The sequence below is a fragment of the Opisthocomus hoazin genome, chromosome 7 (genome assembly GCF_030867145.1).
Source record: "Opisthocomus hoazin isolate bOpiHoa1 chromosome 7, bOpiHoa1.hap1, whole genome shotgun sequence".
Lineage (NCBI taxonomy): Eukaryota > Metazoa > Chordata > Aves > Opisthocomiformes > Opisthocomidae > Opisthocomus > Opisthocomus hoazin.
In genome coordinates, this window is record NC_134420.1 from 61,059,732 (window position 1) to 61,078,759 (window position 19,028).

The 19,028-nt window shown below is 46.9% G+C and overlaps 2 protein-coding genes across 9 annotated transcripts in view; one reads left to right on the top strand and one right to left on the bottom strand.

Moving 5' to 3' along the window:
- Nucleotides 1–1,526: 1,526 nt before the first annotated feature.
- Nucleotides 1,527–13,707, top strand: SLC25A47 (solute carrier family 25 member 47). The gene is made up of 6 exons (XM_009936895.2): nt 1,527–1,844; nt 7,671–7,714; nt 8,018–8,089; nt 8,358–8,540; nt 9,636–9,909; nt 10,431–13,707. Exons 1-6 carry the CDS (start codon nt 1,817–1,819, stop codon nt 10,715–10,717), a joined length of 888 nt encoding a protein of 295 aa, XP_009935197.1. The 5' UTR covers nt 1,527–1,816; the 3' UTR covers nt 10,718–13,707.
- Nucleotides 13,708–15,450: 1,743 nt separating this feature from the next.
- WARS1 (tryptophanyl-tRNA synthetase 1) overlaps nt 15,451–19,028 on the bottom strand; it is a 28,218-nt gene continuing 24,640 nt past the window's right edge. For 7 of the 8 annotated variants that reach the window (XM_075426512.1, XM_075426516.1, XM_075426515.1 and 4 more), the window contains 2 exons: nt 18,075–18,215; nt 16,075–16,233 (listed from right to left, as the gene is read on the bottom strand). In XM_075426512.1, coding sequence (XP_075282627.1) covers nt 16,075–16,233; nt 18,075–18,215 — 300 coding nt within the window. Of the gene's footprint in view, nt 15,533–16,073; nt 16,234–18,074; nt 18,216–19,028 lie in introns of those variants that run through there. The other variant, XM_075426517.1, reaches the window with a different exon arrangement.

Sequence of the window (19,028 nt, forward strand, 5' to 3'; positions counted from 1 at the left end):
AGGAGGCTGTAGGCTCTCGGGCTGCCCTTCTGCAGGGGACAGTGTCCTTGCCCCCTGTGTCGCTGACACGGCAGGTCCCACACCCGGTCTCGCTGCTGGAGGGGGCCTGCAAGGACAGCAGCCGGGCATGGCTGGTAGGAGAAGTGGAACCAGCACCTTTCCCCACACTTGGCATGTACAGGGCATTGATGAACCATTAATAACTCCTGTATGGTCACCAGGTTTAACAAGGAAAGGCTACTGAATAACTCAGTGTGTCTTAGCAGCTACATTGCTGATTCTCTAGATAATATTTTACTTCTGGTTTTAAGTTTTTGCTGTCCTTGCATGATGTTACACTGAAATAAACTGTTCTCTCCAGCACAGAAGTTGTTAAGGGAGGGACATGTAAGAAATTATGGGAAGTAAGTTGCTAAAAATCCTTTAATTTTTAGCTCCTAGAAACTCTGAGCTCTTACATTGAGCTGTGCTATATGTCACTGACGCATCAGCCCATCAAAAATATGCACTTCAATGAGAAATAGGTCCTTGTGAAATGTGCGAGAGACTTAGCACTGGGACTAAAGTCCTCAGCTCCTCTGTGAAGCCGACCCAGCCGGGCAGCAGCCGTGAAATTTTCTTTTCACTTCACTGCCCATGTGCCTTGGTTCTGACCCAGGGAAACCTCTTCAAGAGGAGTACAATTCGGGTCACGACTTGACAAGCCCTTCACTGCATCAGGTCTTCAGTTTCCAGGTTCACTCTGGGCAAAACTTCACCTTTCCCATGTAGATATGGCAGACCTCTGGTGTGGGGCTGTTGTGCAAATAGAGGCAATATGGCATTCTCTTGAGCTCTTGGTTCTCCTTGGCCAAAAGATCTCTCTCTTTGCTTTTCTGTTCCCCCTGCTGAAATCACTGCCTTGTGTTGAGTGTTGATTAGGAAGAAAAAATTAGGTGCTGGACCAGTCTCCTGGCAAAATCCATCTCCTATCTGCCCTGCAGGGGCAAAACACTGGAGTGTGGGCAGCAGCAATCGTGATTCCTGCTCCGCCGCTGAACTCAGCAAGAAGCTAACATTGGAAAGAAGTCTGGGATGCTGAGCAAGTGAACAAGCAGAGCTCCTCCTGGGGCTGGGAGAACTTCCCTGTGGTCTGAAAGGGACCATACAAAATACTTTGTATGTGGTTGGATTTATTTCTGGGTATCACCACGTGTATACACAATAGAGCAGACAACAATTTGTGGGGATCTGGGTAGAGCTTTAGGGTCAGCTGTGTGGGTTAGGAAAGCCAAGGAATTTTCCTTGATGGGAAGGAGGTCTGCTCCATCAGAAGGAGGAAGGCAGGCTGGGATGGAGGGAGGAGGCATTTCATACATAGCCACCTGTGCCACTTCTCCATGGTGTAAGGTAATAGTGTCCTCTGGCAAACAAGTGTGCAAGGCTGTCTTCTGGGGTCAATATGTACAACGGGGAACGGCCCCTCCACAGCGAGCGTTACCCTGCAAAGCACCACCCTTGGTGATTTTCCAAGCAGAAAGGCACTGGGAACAGCGGCTCTGGCGCAGTGTTGCAGGGCTTCACGGGATTACTTATTCACTGTGTTCTTGGAACAGCTCCAGGCTTCCCGTCTCTGCCTCCAGTGTACAGATTCATCAAGTATCCACAAGGCTCACAATCCCCAGAGGCAAGAGGAGGCAGCGGGAAGGTGATTCATACTGCAAATCACGCTGTCTCCGAAGGACCTGCGGGGCTCTGAAAGACCGAACCGCTATCGTCCCTTCTTCTGCCTCCCTAACGTTTAATCAGGGTAATTAAGGCAGCAGACTCAGTCTGGATGGATTTCATTGCCGGGGCCATTGGAGGTAAATACATGAAGAAGAGCTTGTTGATGAAAAGCAGGTCGCTGTGTTTCCTTGTTCAGCTAACGGGCAGGTCTCAATGGCAAAGCTGAGAGTCTTTTGATGGGAGCTGCTTGTTACAAGTGCATTTTTGTTTATTAAATGGAAAATGTCATCAGAGCAGGCTCACAGAGCTACTGGAGCGGCAGCGCTGCAATTTGGTCAGCTGAGGCCGTTGCCCTGCAATCTCCTCCGGTCTGATCGTAGCCGGACAGGGCAAAACTCTGACAGGAAGAGACGCATGGAACACGTTGCTTGCAGGTACAAACCGGCGAGCCATGCCCGGGCAGCAAAAACTCACATGTCTGGTGCCTGGGGGTCCTGGCAGGCTGTTGGGGTCGTGGCTCTGGGGGTTGAGGACGCGGTTTGTGAGACGGGAGGGGTGGGGGCATGGCTTTTTGCAATGAAGAAAGTCTGAATGAATGATCTTTGCATTATCTCAGGTTTAGATGCGTTTACAGTTGTTATGGTAATTTTACTGCAGGCGTGCTACGTAGCAGGCTTTGATCTGGGAGAAAGTAGGTTAACCATATAAAAAAAGTAAAAGGAGAAAAGTGTGATTTCATTCTAGATATTTTTAGAGCATGTACTGCTCAAACCCAGCTTGATTTTAAACAACAAAATGTTGCCACTGGTCTTATTTCTTTTCTGAAATCTTGTCAGATTTAGCAAAGTATCAAATACCAAGACAAGAGTCTTGGGGTCACCGCTGCCAGCAAGGCCAGGTAGACCTGCCAGATGGCTGGGACGCCCAGCCCAAGCCTGCATGTCAGACCTCACTTAGGGGCCTGCTGAAATTTGGCAGTTTCCCTCACCAGGAGCAGCCTGTGGGCCTGGTGCAGATGTGCACTTCCTAGGAAGGACCATGGTGAGTTTTACCCTGCCGCCCCTTATTGCTCATTGCCCAAAATATGCAAGTGGGGTGAGATTTAGCGTCTCAGTGACATCCAGCCAGGAGGTGCCTGTTGCTCAGGGTGTTGGCCTGCCTGGGGTGCTGGGGGACCCCACTTGGGAAGGATCCTTCCTGGGAGAGTGGGATATAGCCAAACCCTCCACGACAGAATCACAGAATCACAGAATGGTAGGGGTTGGAAGGGACCTCTGTGGGTCATCTAGCTCAATCCTCCTGAAAGGACAGCTTTCCTTTCTCCTCCTCATTGCTCGCTGACTTCAGAGCACCCAGTGGAGATGGAAGCCCTGTGCTGGGGCTGGCAATGGGATGTTGACCCCGGAGGAATTCACCAAAACTCCTCTGACACTTCATGTCAGTGGTGGGGCAGTGGTGATCGCATTTACTGCTTGGACTGCTTTGCTTTTGCTGGCATGGTTAGACCTGAGCCAGGAATAAGTCCTTCTGCAAGGACCGTGGAGAGATGAAAACACAGTTTCAAAGCAGCCATTCTCCTCAGCCTTCTGCCCCCGCTGCCATACAAAGCCGTGGTCTGTGCAGTGACCCTTGTCCAGGCACCAGCACCGCGTGATGCCCGGCCATGCAACAAGTGTCTCCCGTGGGTGTCCTGGAAACAGGCTCAACCTGGGACGATAAGGGCCGGGGAACTTCAGCTGGGGTCAGAAATTGGGGTTTTGTGCTTTTTTTCACGCACTTCACTGCCCCAGGGTGTGAGAGAGTAAGATTTTTCCATCCTGGCATCTGTGTCAAGCTCAGGGCTTTTCTAAGAGGGATAATGGAACTTTTCACTGGAAGAGAGGGGTGTTGTCTGGCATGCTGTTCCCTGCTGGGGGCTTGCCCGTAGACATCTGCAAGGTACCGAGGGCAGGGCTTAAGGGCCGTGGTCCGTACCCCCGGCATGGGACAGCTTCCACAGGTGGGACAGCTTTCCTGTGAGAACTGGGATGGTTCTGGTGCTGATCTTACTTCATGGCTTGTCTTGGCTGGAGCTGAAGCAGTTTTTGCGTTCCCAAGGAGGCTGCAAACCCAGCTAAAGTGCATCAAGCAACTCAAGATAATAACAAACAGCACAGATAATAACGGAGTTTCTGTTTAGTAAGTTACATTCTTGTGACTTTGATCTGTTTCAGAGTGTTTTGGAGAAAGCATGGCTTAAGCACCTCTGAAAACCAGCAGAGATGCTGCTTTTTAGAAGCCAATGTAATGATCCAGCCTGGCTCAGGCACCTCCACAAATATTGTGCATCTCTTCTGAGCTGTTGCTTCTGTGGTCATGGGATAAGTTCAGCATCTTCATCCCAGGAAACAGTGACCTGCTGTGACTCCAGTTGGAAAAAATGTGAGAGAAACATGCTTAATGGCTGTGGAGACCTTCCATAACCACCAAATGGGGCTGGATGTTGGGGAAAGCCGCTCGTCTATAAGGATGTCCTTCCTGGCCAACAAAGCTGAGCAGGAGGTTGGACTAGAGGCCTCCTGAGGTACCTTCCAACTTGAGTCTTCCTATGATCCCATGCATTTTTCTAGCCCTGCTACAGCAGCAGCCTGGGCCATGTCAGGGGTTGCATGTTGATGATTAGGGCTATTGATGACCAGAGGATGACTTGAGCCTTGTGCCAGGCATAAAGATTTGGGAAGGGAAAGCTGAGGTTCACCCAGGGGTGGCAGAGCAGCAGGGTCTGCAGCATGCCCAGGCTTGTCCACATCTTGCTGCAAGATTACACACCAGTCACATGGAGTCCAAGGCTAGGTAAAATAGTCTGCCTACAGAGGGAACACGCCATCTCCTTGTCCTTACGGTTAAAGCAGCTCCTGCTGGCCACTGCCAGGGTCATGTTATTGGATGGAGTTGTGGTGCTGTTTAGGGTATGGGACACTTCTGATATTCTGATCTCTTCACAAAGTAAAGGTCTTTGGAAGTTGCTGTCTACCCATCCAGCACATGGATCACAATCCCTGCTTCTCCCTGGGTCTCTCAGATGGGCATTTGCCAACACCTTGGAGATGTTGCAGCCCAGTGGGCTCCGTATGGCTGCTGCTTGCTCTCTGCTGACTGCCATTGCAATGGCCACCCTGCCAGGATCCCTGCTTATCTGAATTGCCTGGTCAAAGCAGCCTGACTCGTGAAGAGACTGAGAGAAATCCAGTTATGTACCTGCACTCTGTGTGTGTGTGTGGGGGGGGGGGGAGCGGATCCTGAAACCTCTGCACAATACCCGAGAACATCTCGGGTAAAGCAGGCATAAAAAACGGCTCACTACAACCCAACAAAGATCATTCATCTGGTTTTGCCATGTATTTTCATCACAGCTGGTGCGGTGTTACGCAGCAGGCATCCCACCGGATCCCTCTCCCGTAAGCGTGCTATACATTACCGGCCTTGTGGGATTCTGCTGTGCAAACAGGGCATGTGTAGGTCATGCTATCTTTGTCTCTGGCTATTTATATTGCATGACACTGTGCAGAGCTTTTCCTCCTCAGCCTTTGATGGACTTGGCTGAGCTCCTCAGCTCTGAAAACTTAACTGCTCAGAGTGCTTTGACTCTGCAGGAGAGCAGTTCACGGCAGGCTGTGGCTGTTCGGAGGTTTGGGATGCTCACATCTCCACTTTGCTGGGAACAGTGAAGAATTTACCCTCATGGTCTCCTCGCAAGTGGAGATGTTTGATCCTTGCTGGCACCAAGTTGAGTCCCTAGACCTGAGAAGCAATGGATAACAGGCTGGTGTGGGGCAAATCTGCTTTATTTTGTCTATGCTGCTGCTGTCTCTGTGTCCTAATGTGCGAACAGGGCAATCTCTCCAGAAGGGAGGACACTTCTTGTCCAACACTGACCCAAATCAGCCTTGGTACCTGATGTGCGTAAACCAAGGCTTTTACCTTCCTGGGCTGGTGGAGCAAGCCGGGGCTCAGGCGTGAGGCACACTCTGCGCCTGTATTGCCAGCATCTGGTCAGCCCACACCCGCTGCCTCTAAGGCTCAGGAAGTCGGAGACAGATGAGATGCCAAATCCTCCCGTCTGGGACAGGTTCTTGGGCCTGGGGACCTCACCTCTGAGGTCAGTACAGTCACATTGACATTGACTTCTGTGCTGCTCTTCCTGGCTGGCGGGGTCTGTGTTTGCAGTCTGTCTCTGGCCCATGGCTGGGAATCTGGGACAGCACGGGTGGCCCCGGGTGACTTCGTGCATTGCCTCTCTGCTTGGACCAGAGGCATTGCTCCTTCAAGCTGTATTGCTCTGACTTCCCCCTCGCCGTCTCTCTTCCAACCTCATCTCATTTTGATTTTGCAGTACGGAAGGTGGGTTCTTGGCCCTTTTTTCATCTTCATTGCTATTTATCTGGTGGCAGATTTGTGAGAGACTTTTGGAGAACAAACCTCATTTTTCCTCAAGCAAAGATACTGTTGGCTGTTTTCTTCCGAGTAAGGCACTTCGGGGTTGTCTCCCGGTGACTCACACCAGCAGCTGCTGCTTCATTCCCAAACGTAGTAGAGCTTTCCAGAGCTCCCGAGCAGCTGTGTAATCACAGGTGAACATGCCTAGTGAAATGCTCACAGCAGCTAACTCATTTTTAAGTATCTTTTTCTTTTTTTTAAAAGAAGGACTCGGCGAGAGGCAGTTTCCTACCTATGAGCCACCAGACATTCACTGTATCTACGACTGCCTGGCTCATGCAGCACATTTATGAACTTGATCTCTGACTAAATAACTCGCATGGACACAGCTCCGTTGTGCCCCCAGTGTGATTTCCTCTCAGGTGACTTGGCAGTTGATGTGCTGGGAGTAAGTTAGCTAGTCAGGCCCTTTATCATTTGTTGTATCTGCCAACAGATGAATTTAGCTCAGAGCTGAGAAGTGCAGTGGAGGTAAAGGCAGGGACAGCGGGTGATCTATCTGTTACTGCGACCAGGACAAGTCTGTGTCAGAGCTCTTTTGCTCTCCTTCTCTGCCACCGAGGCAGTAACTTTGTCTCGTAGGATTAATGCATTTCCATCTCCAGTGGCTATTTTAAGGTCTTGAAGCGAGCCTGGGTGTCGGTGGAAGACTGACAAACGCCGGTCATGCCGGCACTGCTGCAGGCAGGGAGCCACGGTCAGCTGGCGTGCGGGGCTTGCTGCTGAGCACGCCGGCTTTTTACATGCCCATCCCTAATCCCTCGCTGCGCCTTAATCCTGCTGGGCCCCAGCGTTCCGCCAGCCTGCCAGAGCTCCAAGCAACCTTTGCTTTTGCTCCTTGCTCTGCTTTTGCAGCAGTGCTCGGTGCATGGTGCCATGGACCCTGCTGCCTAATGAATTCCTCACCCAGGGCTGTAGCAGAAAACCAGTAATGTCTGAGGACCACCCCTCTTTCATATACGTCCTTGTGACCACTGTTTTTATTCCTTAATATTTCCAAGTCAAGCATGAAGAACCAAAATTGCTCCAGATACGCTCTTGCGTGAGTGGAGACACTTTGCATCTCACATGAGGGTGCTTGATTGTAGTCCAGAGATGCTTTACTGCCTAAGTTGAGAAGGGGAGCAAAACCAGTCCAGCATCATACAAGTCATCCCTTCGGCCTTCTTGCAGCAGTGGTCTCAGTGTTTCCCCCAGTCCCGGCTTGCACCGTGGTGTTATTCCTCCCGATAATTTCCCGCGATGCTCGGATTCCTCCTCTGAGCACGCCTTGGTCACACAGAGAGATCCGTGCGTTTTGCTCTGTCATTCTTGGCTCAAACGTTGTCGCTGAAGCTCGAGAGGGGTCTGGGGCCAAGCACAGCAGGGCTCTGAAGCTGCGTTTTATTGCAGTTCCCCTAATGCCTCCCGCGATGGGGGAAAACGGTGTCTGTCGCGCTGTGTGCGGTGAACAGCTGGAACCACCTCCAACACGCTCTCTGTTTCAGGTGGCCTAAGCACAGCAGTGGGTTATCCGCTGGACACAGTGAAGGTAAGGGCTAGAGCTTTGTTCCTTGACTACAGACTGAAAACAAGCAGCCCCTTTTGCTTTCCCCTCACCCTCCTTTTTAGAAAACTATTCCTATGACAATGCTTTCATCTTTATTTAAATCAACATATTTCACTTCATTTGTTTGAGTTGTTTTTCTCCTAAAAAAAAAGTAAATTGTTTGGTGATGCTATTTTATGGCTAATTACCTGGTTTGCTGCTATGGAATTTGTTTGTTTTTGTTTTTTTTTTTTTTTTTTTTTTTAATCTGATACCTGCATTTCATAGTTGCCCCTGCATTCCTAGGTGAGAATTCAGACCGAGAGGCATTACAACGGGATTTGGCACTGCATTCAGGAAACGTACAGGACAGAAAAAGTAGGTACCTCTCATCCACATTGCTGATACCGGTTACGGATGACTTGCTTCAGAGAAGCAGAGCTGCTTCTGTCAGCTCGGGGAGGACGGGCAGCAGTTACATACAACCATTTCTTGGGAGAAGGGTCAGGATGAAATTTCACTTTGCCAATGAGCTGTAAGATGGGAAGAAGTTTTGGCTCGGCCATGTAGGCACAGAATTTTCAGGTAGGTGCTTTCACATGCCATTCCCTCTTCAACGTTTTCTTTCTTCTCTGTTTCCAACGAGGTTTGGGGATTTTACAAAGGTGTGTCTGCATCAGTCCTCACCGTATCGGCGATTTCATCTGTCTCATTTGGTGCGTACAGAAACTTCCTTTGCACCATCTGCAAGCTGCGATACGGGGCTGCAGACGTGAAGCCATCCAAGCTGGACGTTTCTCTCGCCGGAGGTGCTGCCGGTGCCGTCCGGGTAGGCAAACAGCCGACTGGGAAAGCACGCGAGACCCTGTTCACAAACACAGGCAGCTGGAAAAGCAGTGAATGCTTTCTGCCCGGGAGGCCACAGGGGCACTTGCAATGAACTCGACGGGTTTGATTTCGCACGGGGTTGCGCCGTGCCCCCCTCGCCGGTCAGCTCCGCAGGGGGGCCGAGTCCTGCCGGGCAGCCCATGCTGGGCTGGGTTTAGAGCTCCAAAATGCTTAGGAACACGGTGTTAAGAATGACACGGACCTTGGCAGCAAACGCAGGAAGAGAAATAAAAAACAACCTGGGCAGCAAACATTGCGAGTGGCTCTGCCAGTATGTTTGTGTGAGAACGATGCAACCCGGTGTGCCAAAGCACAGGCCGGTGTTTAACAGTGGCTGCGCAAGCCCGGCACAGTATTGCTGCAGAAACGGGCAGTACACAGCATTGCCTTGTCAGGACTCCAAACTCGACGGGGCGTCACCGAGAAGTGATGCTGCCTGACGAATGCGCGTGATCCCAGGCCAGGGAGGTGAGGCTGAATTCGGGAGCAGTTTCCTTAAGCAGACAGATTTCTGTGAGCGCCTGCGGGCGCTGCGAATGTGGCAGAGCCCTCCCCGGTGCCCCAGTGGCATGCTGGGCAGCAATGCATGCCCAGTTGCAGGCAATCTTCTTACAGAGCAGGCCAGATGGTCCGGTTTCTAGGTGTTTCCTAGCAGGCAACACCTCTACTTAACACAGGCTATTTTTTTTCAAGTCTTTATGGCCCTGGTTCCAAACACAGATGCATAATAACCCTGCTGATTTATGCTGCCCTATAGCTGAGGACAACCCCTTTCCATGCCCATCTGGTTTAATAAGTTGTTACAGGTATTTAATATCCCCTGTTGGTTTCTGCCTCACCTTCCACTCCGCGCTGTGCAGCTCACACGTGTGTCCTGCTGCTGCTGCTGGGTGGGATTTAGCACAGGGGAGGTGGCTGGATCTTGCTGGCTTCAGGCAACATTGCCTGCAGAGGTGGGAGAGAAGGAATTTGCAGGAGGTGGATCAAAACACTGTTTAAACGTGAAGGGTTAAACTACCACCCTCTGATGTTACAGGTTATGTTGATGACCCCCAGTGAAGTGGCTAAAGTACGCATGCAGACCCAGAAGAACCCGCACCCTTCCGTCACATCTCCCCAGCCTGTTTCCAAGCCAAAGTACCGAGGGTCTCTGCACTGTCTGAAGGTGATCGCCAAGGAGGAAGGTTTGGGGGGTCTCTACAAGGGCTGCTCTGCATTACTCTGCAGGGATTGCTCCTCTTCTGCAATATATTTCCTTACCTATTCTGCTCTGTGTGACTGGCTCACACCAACTGGGAAAAATAAACCAGGTAGGTATTGGAAAGCATCTGGCCTTACTGGCAAAACTGGCTTCTTTTGTACCACCCTAAGAAGGAAGTCGGGCTCTCAGCAAACCACCTATAAAATATCACCCAGATCTGGTCCTCGTGCAGGGTTGCTGTATATTCCTGGCGTCCCGGGCCACTCGTGCCTTCCCGGCACGGGTGCCAGAAACCCTGTTACAGCACGCTTTGGTGCGTAATTATTTTGTTACAAAAATAGCTAGATCCAGCTGAAGGGAGCGTGAGCGCTCGCAGGCTGAGTCACAACTGGTTTCTGCAGCGTTAAAATAGATGCTGCCTCAGCACGAGCCAGTACAGCGTATGCGAAAAAGAGTATGCTGTGAAATCGAGAGGCCACGCGGTTTGTGTGAGCTCACTGGCAACCCACAACGGCAAGAGCTGGACAAAATCACTGCTGAAAAGCATGAAAGTTGGCAAAGTTAGCTGGTGCATCTGGCATGTTTGTAGCCGTATGAATGCAAGGCTCCTGCCTTCACTCTCTCGTGCAGGTTTCCTCGTTGTACTGATTTCTGGTGGCTTCGCTGGAGTCGTGGCCTGGGGATTAGCTACTCCCATGGATGTCATCAAATCACGGATGCAGACAGACGAATCGGACCAGCAGAAGTACAAAGGCCTCATCCACTGCGCTAGGGAAAGCGTGAGGAAGGAGGGTGCCAAAGTGCTTTTCAAAGGACTGGGTTTAAACTGCATTCGTGCCTTTCCTGCGAACATGGTGGTCTTTGTAACGTATGAAGCTGTGCTCAGATTTACAGATCATTATACAAAGGCAAAATAGCTCGTGCCACTCTGCTCAGAAGTGTTTAGTTTATTTTTTTGTAATATAACACCCACAAACAATTGCTGAACACCATCTCCTTTGATGGACAGTGTAAGAAGCACGGACATTTCAGCACGAAGCTGGATGACTGATGGCTTTGTTTTATTCTTATAGGATTACAAACCCATCAGGGAATCTCGGACTTGCACCCTACCTCCCTTTTATCTTGTAAATGTATTTAGACTGTAGCCACTGCTTCAGCCCTTGAAACATTTGCAAATATTTGTGTTCTAAACAGCTGCTAGTTTGATCAGAGATTCTGATTTCTACTGGCACAGAAAATGATCTCTACGACCAAGGCAAGAAGTGCGCGGACTCCATGTAAGGTTTACCGCTGCCCAGTGTGTGCTGTTTACAAGCAATGCCTGTATTGCATTCACTGAGTAACCTACGTGCTTGTGCTTCAGGCCGCAACTTTTCATTCCCAGGCATAATTTTGACCAAGTACCCTGCGGTTACATCCATTTGGTATCAGCGGAAATAATGCACTTTCTTACTTTTTCTTGTCATTGTTTAATGCTTGCCAGACACGGTCTGTTGATATAACCACGCCGATGGCTTCATCGAAAGTGAAACCAGGCAGGGGTTCCCATAAGCCATGTGATTTTCTCCCTGTGCAGCCCTGGGCCCCCCAGCATCAGCCAGTCCCCCCCGGGGGCTGCGGCACAGTGGCTCTCCGGAGCTCGGCACGGCTTCGGAGACAATCTGTTCTCATCCTGGAAGGATGCAAAACCTCTCTGCTTCTCACAGGGCAGGCTGCCATAAAACCTGTGCGCTGGGGAGTTAGGCAGGTTAAAGGGGAATTGCAAAGTTGTGTAGTTAAGATTTGCTACTTTTAAAATGCGCATGCTCTGCTCAGTAGGAACTGCAGTGTTAGGAGTAGCCAAATGTGTCTTTTTGTCAAAGATACATTTTGATAGAACATCTGACTTTCCTGAAAATTCCTTCTTTTTCACAAAGTTATAAAGTTTCATCAACGCGTCAGTTGAAAAAAAACCAAGGCCCACACTATCGCTTCAGAAGGAAACCCCCTAGAAACAGATATACTTTATTTTCTCTTTATTTCTTTAAATTCTTTATTTTTATATCCTGCCTCATGAGCAGCATAAATGTTTTCTGCCTGCCTTTTAATCCCTGGATGATGACACCTGGAGCGGGATGGATCCAGCCTCTGTCAGATTCTGCTGAAAGTGCATTTTTTGGGGGAAATAGGAAGACTATGTTTTTAAAGGAGTTCTTCAGGGTTGATGCCCTTCTGATCCACAGCCACTTTTACCAGTTGATAGCATGTCTGACTACACTGACAGCAATTTTGCAGCAGACAGAACTTGTCAGCTACGCTTACGGCCTCAGCAACTCACTACCCCCAGTTACACCTTGGGGCATCAGCACCAAACCTCCTTTAGTCAGAAAGTCCTTATAACAGAAGATTTAATTAGGTGTTCAAGATTCAGAATTCCTCTTAGGAAGGCTCTTAAGAGTCTACTACCCTCAGCTCCTTCTACAACGGATGCATTTGACTGCATAGTCATTTATCCCAGCTCTTCCTGGATGTCTTCTGGAATCAGACTCCTTTATGCTGTATTATTCTCAGCTGACCTTGTTCCCAGGCATTACATCCTCCGAGCAGAGACAGTTAAAAGATGCCTGCAAATCAGACTAAACAACCACTTATGGTTAGGCGGTGTTGATACCACTCCTGGTCAGCCCAAGGTTTGAAAAGAAAGTAGCTCAGCTTTCCTAACAGACCCATGCACTCAGATGACTCCTCCTGGGGGTGTAACTGAAATACAGCTGGTTTCAAGAAACAGGAGTTACAGATTGTAAAAATCAGTGGGAACAACTGCAGAAGCCAGTGCGAGGGGCTGAGAACTGTAAGCCTCAGGGTATTCAGCACCAGAGAAAAGCAGGTTTCCATGTGACCTGAACAAGTGCTACAGGAGAGGGAAGCTGTGTCTTCAGGCAGCTTGTTTTAGGAAGGTAACTGCTTTGCAACCCATCCTGTTCACAAGCCTTCACTGCAAAAAATTACACACACAGTGTATGAGTGATAACATGCCTCAGAGCAAGAAGTCATAGCTCACTCACACTGATACAAACTAACAGCAGGTACAGGAACTAACTGTGTAAGTACCGTACATGCAGGCACATAAATATGAACCAATTTTTTGTTTAATGACATGACAGTGTACGTATTAAGTACTTCACAACATACACGAGGCTGGGCGTTTGGCTTCTGGATTTCAGAACTTGACTGCTTTATTTTCCAATTCCTTCAGCTACTCTGATAATCACAGAACTATTTATTCTGATAAATCAGCTAGTGGAAGGCCAGCTAACAGAATGAAGACACCACATTTGCCATGCTGATGTTGGATTTACTTTGCTGCGGGGACTGCAGCTTGTTGAACAGATGCTTTATGAATCTCCAGGTAGGCTTCAGCACGCTGTTTCAGCATGCTTCTTGGCGACTGTGGAAGAGCTGTGTGAAGCTGTTCAGAATCCGCGCTTTTCAGGCAACAGCAATTGTGGAGCATCACGTTTCCACTTCGGTACCAGCCTCTACGCCAAACCTACCGAAGCGTCACCGAAAATGGGCCACATTGACCTTCCCCTGTTTCTGAGCTGGCTGCTGTACGCAGGGAAATGCAACATCCAGTCCTGCTAGTGACCAGTTCATTTTTGGAAAACTGACCCTTGTTCGCTTTCTCTGGGAGCAATCGGAAGTCCACCTGGCAGGACTGGGTAGAGCCGGTTATAAGGCACCCTACTTCACTACCTGAAAGGCACTGGACATCAAAACAAGGACCAGCTCCATCAGATGACTAAATCAACACCTAAAAGGGTAGGAAGAGAAGTCAAAAATAGAGTAGGTGTAAATTAAGCCCTTTAAAAATTAAAATAAAAAAAAAAAGGTAAAATCAAAGAAGTTTGATACAGAGTTTTATCTATATTTTTATTATAGCGAGATGAACAACATACAAATTGAGGACAATGTAATGAACATTGCCCGATAACATTCTTGGATGTTTCACACATGCTTTGGAAGACTGCCTTGTCTTGAGTTTTAAATACCTCTGGGACATGAATTGTAATTACAACAGATTTAAGAATTTGCCAGGACTCTTCTGCGAAACTGTGTCATTTCAGAAGCATGTTTGTAAGAACCTGACAGAGTACTTCAGTAACGTGCTTGCTCAGTAAACAAATACTAAACAATTTTGCTATCACTTTCCTTTCCAGAACTTTCAAAACAGATTTTAATTGCTGTGTTATAAAACTAATCCATATGCTGAGAATAGAACACACTACTGTTTATCCTACAGCACATTTCCCTTCTGTGAAAAAACGAAATAAATTTTGCAGGACAGATCCGCATATAATATTTTAAAGAAGAAATTTGCCTTATAAGTTGTACAGCACTTTAAAAGTCAATTCAAGTCTTATCTTTTATATATAGCCTAATGATGACAAAGAGTGGACTGCAAGAGCAGGAGGGTCACCATTAAAGTCTAGAGTAAACAAGAATTAGTTTATCTACTACCGGATTTAAGAAGCTAAGAATTTCTCAGAATTGCTCTGCCACTAGAAAAAAAAGAAAAAGCTTTTCTACTGATTGTTAAACACTCGTTACCACTGACACACTGTGTCTGCAGGTTACAGAGACAGTTGCTGGTAAATGTTTACTTTAACAGATTAAGGTCAATGGCATTAGATTAGCGATGCCAGCTCACGTAAACTGTAATGAAAAGAGACAAAAGCTAAGCGCTGCTATTTTCAGCACCAGTTTGAAACGTGTGCAGTAGGACTAAACCCGCCTCGCATCTCAGTCTCTCCTTGGCTCCCTGCGCGAACACCAGCTAACGGGGGCACCTCACACGCAGCTCGGCACATGGGTGTTTGCACCTGGGCAACGCAAGGCCAGGGCTGGAGGGAAGGAGAGCGCTGGGCCACAGAGCCGGCAGCACAGACAGCCCAGCGCCATCCCAGGCACCCGCTGGCTCAGGCACAGTCTGCTCACACCAGGGAGAAGTCTCACCCTTGAAACTTCTCCCTCAACCCAAGTGTAATCAGCTGACTTCAACGGTTTACAGTCGCATTAGAAGTGTGCTTTTTCGGCTTTTAATTTTCTTCCCTTTTTTCTAAAGACCGGTACAGTTGCTGTATGTCCACTAGGCCCCGCAGTACAGAACCTGTTCAAGTTCAAAGCTTTCAAACCTCACTCCAGTGCCTTCCTCACATTTTTCAATGATTTGCCAATACCACGCATCACTACGCACTTGTGATATCAAAGGTATTTGATGTAGATAAGACTATGTCTGGGCTAGCAACTTTCTATTCTATATAAATACAAGATCAATCTAACAGTTTGCATTCAGCACTGTACATATTAAAACAAATTAGATAAATTAATTTTTTCTTCCATAAATCATAGCAAAGACATTGAAGTTCTTTTTAAGAAAGGAAATAATTAAATATTACAGAAGGTATTTTAACAAAGTATATTTTCTCACTGGAATACATCTTAAAATAAGTACCCCTAGTTTAAATGACCTGGTGCAGTAAAACAACAGACAGTACTAGAAGTATGCCTACATCCAGTAGCAACTTCATTTTCACAGTTGAACACTTCAAGATTTAATACTTGGTATTTTTTACAATGAGAAGTCAAAATTTGCATTTCTATACTATCCTCCCACCTGAGACTATGAAGGAACTTTCTAACTTCGAGATAACCTCCTCCCTCCAGAGGCAGTCAGACCAGTTCAACAGCTGCAGAAACAAAAAGTACAGAGAGATTTCTGTGGCCTGCAGATCTCTACTCTTTCTGTATTGATCCCAGGCCTAAGTCACTGTGTAATCTGCTTTGTAACATTCACTATCTTTTTGTGTGCAGCATGTTCCCAGCAGCCCAAAAGGACATGCAGTCCAGTAAACCAAGGTACACAGGACAATAGGGAATGGAGCTACTAGTTATTAGTTTGAATATCTAAAACAACTTACAAGTTAGGCTTTAGCATCAAAATGGAAGTTTTATTTATATTTTCAACATGAAATATAATAAAATACAGCATTGTGCTGACAGACATGCTTTTCTGCAACATTGGACAATTCTGTCTTGTATATTCTGATTTTAAATAGATATGAGTCCTATTTTAAATTTTTCCTGTACTCTGACATTCATTGCAATTAACTCATTAAAAGCAATATTTATAAAGCACTGATTGCAGGCTGTACATAACTAGGGAGTGATGACATACAACAGAAGACAACAATTACTTGACTTTGGTTTATCAAGTCATAAGTTACATACTTCAAAATTCAAAAGCTAGCTTCCGTGGAGTCATGAATTGCTTCACCATTTCATCTGTGACCTGTTTCCGTCTCTCCTGATGAGCTGCTATCAAGGGCTGCAATGTTTCAATAAGCACCTTCTTCAGCTCCCCCGTGAGCAATTCCCCACTTGTGTATGCCTGTCAAGAAAGTGTTGATTGATAAATCTGGTGCTATATGGAAAAAGACTCAGTGACAAGTATTTCTTTAAAAGCCTGGCCCTAGAAAACACAGATTTGGATGTCTTAAAAATAAGCACGCGCCTTAGAAGATCATGTGATATCACACTGAAAAAGTAACTTGCAAAATTTCTTGTTGCCTTTTAAAAGATTAAGGCAGCTGGGCAATTTCATATGTGACAAGTTATACGGACTGAATAAGCTACATTCATAGAATTTCACTGGGAAATCCTGTAATTATTTGCAGGAAACTGCATGTTTTTTTCCTGAGAATCCCAGCTCAAATAAATAGTTACCCTAAGCTGTTTTTTTGCAATAAGAGGTAGAAATTCTCATATTTTTCTCTCATTGCATTTTGGTAAGAGATTAGATGTGATTCAAGTATCCTTTTCATAGCAAAGACACTCAGAATCTATGTTCACAGCAGCAGCCCTATTCACAGCTGGTAACTCATTCAATTGCTCTGATACCGAAGACGCTCCAGCTAGAAACACAGGCCAACAGCTGACTGGTTCAGCCCTGGTTAGAAACCATGGCTGGGGCAGTTCAACTCTGCTTTGAAACGGCAATAAACCTGATAATCTCACCTCCCCTTGTCATCAAGCCATTTGTAATACCAATTCAAGGTGTAACTGCGGCTGCATGAGCATCAGCAACAGTAAAATATGTTAACGTGGATCAAATAATTTGTCATTTCAGTGGTGGTTTTTGGGGGGTGAGTTTTGTTTGTTTGTTAGTTTGTTATAAAAACACCAATACTGCTTTCTCAGTATCCACTTCTGAAAGCTGCTTCCTCTGGTACCACAACTTAAACAGCTCCACTAATGCTGCTATAAGCAGTGACTTCACGTTTTCTAACCCAGTCCCGAGGCAGCATTGCAGCAAGCTGCTCGCTGTGGCTCTGTGCTCTGTAGCAGAGTTAGGCTGGTACTGTTGCAGTGGTTGGAGACCAATGGAAAACAACTCAATACGTCAAATGTGCTCCAGATTTCCATAAGGCATTTACAACAGTCTGCATGGGGATTAGAGGCTATCCAACCCCACTCTGGCGTGGGAAGCAGAGAAGAATCTGCAGCTCTTGACTCGCAGCTGTGCCCAGCAGGAGAATGCTGACAAACCAACGTGACCCGGGCACTACCGATAGCAGATACTACCCTCCAGAGAACGCGTACTGCCTGGCACTGATAATGCTCATACAGCTGAAGGAAGGGACATGTCTTGCTACTACCCCCGGGGACAGAAGTCTGTCAGACAGATTTAAGGAAAATGCAATTTACAGGAAGCAGTTGTTGCTTGGGATCAGTGAATCAGTTCCCCACAGCTATTACATCTCTTGCGGTAAGAAAAAACAAAAAAACCAGCAAGCTTTTGACATGAGCTTTTGCAGTTTTGCAGAGTGTTTAGGTACCTTGCACATAAGGAACAGGCAGAGTCTACTGTACGATTAAAAACAACACTAATCCTAAAGTGGCCTCATCTGAAAAGCAGGGAAGATACTGTCCTACACAATGTTGGAGATCCTTTGAAAAGTAAGGAAGATATTGTCCTACACAGTGTTGGAGAACCTTACGAACATACTAGTGTTGTTTTTTTTTTTCCTAAAAAAAGAAGACACAGAATGATGTGCAAGAAAGGAGAACACTGCAACAAATAGAGGTCTTAATATTGAAACTTGTACAGGATGGAGAGTGCAAGAATAACACCACAATTGCCTTCCTGGAGAAGGTTCACAGGAGGACTTAGTTACAGCTTTGACCTCAGCACAAAGAATGAATAATATTATCTTCAACTTGGTTGCTTACCTGCTTCAGTTGTTCAAGCCTGTCATCATCTTCTAGGAAGAAAGTCAGGTACATAAAAGACACGTCAACATCACAGTTGCCTCCGTACTTCCTGTGCTCTTCAATGGTATCTCTGCCTCCCGAGAAGGCATGCTTGTTAATCTGAAACAACATAATGACGCTGTGGTATAATTTCTACTAAATTCTGGATTACTATAATATAAACAGAGGTTCATCGCAATCCCCCAAATTCTATACTAAGGACTAGCTGAAGGGTGAGTGGGGCAAGCTAATGTAGCCTTAGGACTGAAGCAGGGAGGCAAAGGGAGGTTATCAGAAGCTATCAGGAAAAACGGCTACAAACATACTCCCCAGACTGCATAACCAGACCAAAAATGAAAAAAAAAAAAAAAAAAAAAGATAATCCACCCAAGATTCAGTCAAAACAGCTTTAAGTCCCTTTTGCTGAAGCTGTTGCCTGTTGGATAGAATTTGTGCTTACAGAAAATGTACTTCATGTAAGAACCATAGAATCATTAAGATTGGAAAAGACCTCTAAGATCATCAAGCACAACTGTCAACCCATCACCACCGTGTCTGCTAAACCATGTCCAGAAGTGCTATATCTACAGTTTTTGAACACCTCCAGGGATGGTGCTCCACCGCTTCCCTGGGCAGCCTGTTCCAACGCCTGACCACTCTTTCAGTAAAGAAATTCTTCCTAATATCCAACCTAAACCTCCTCTGATGCAACTTGAGGCCAGAATCAGTAAGATGTTCACTTAAACTAATTCTGAAAGATATGAAGAAGGGGGATATGGGGAATTTTTGAAGAAATCCTAGAGAACCTAGTATCCTCCTTTTCTCAGGGAAAAGGAGAACAAGAAAAAACAAAGTTAGATATTACAAAACCCTGGCTAGAACGGCTAGAATTAGACAAATGCCCAATTGCTCAGCTGAAAAACGGAATACTTG

Bases quoted from the DNA above. Each gene is read 5' to 3' on its own strand.
- SLC25A47 (XM_009936895.2), top strand. From the start codon at position 1,817: ATGGATTTCATTGCCGGGGCCATTGGAG. The intron at 1,845-7,670 runs GTAAATACATGA...TCTCTGTTTCAG, and splicing joins CATTGCCGGGGCCATTGGAG to GTGGCCTAAGCACAGCAGTG. The intron at 7,715-8,017 runs GTAAGGGCTAGA...CTGCATTCCTAG, and splicing joins ATCCGCTGGACACAGTGAAG to GTGAGAATTCAGACCGAGAG.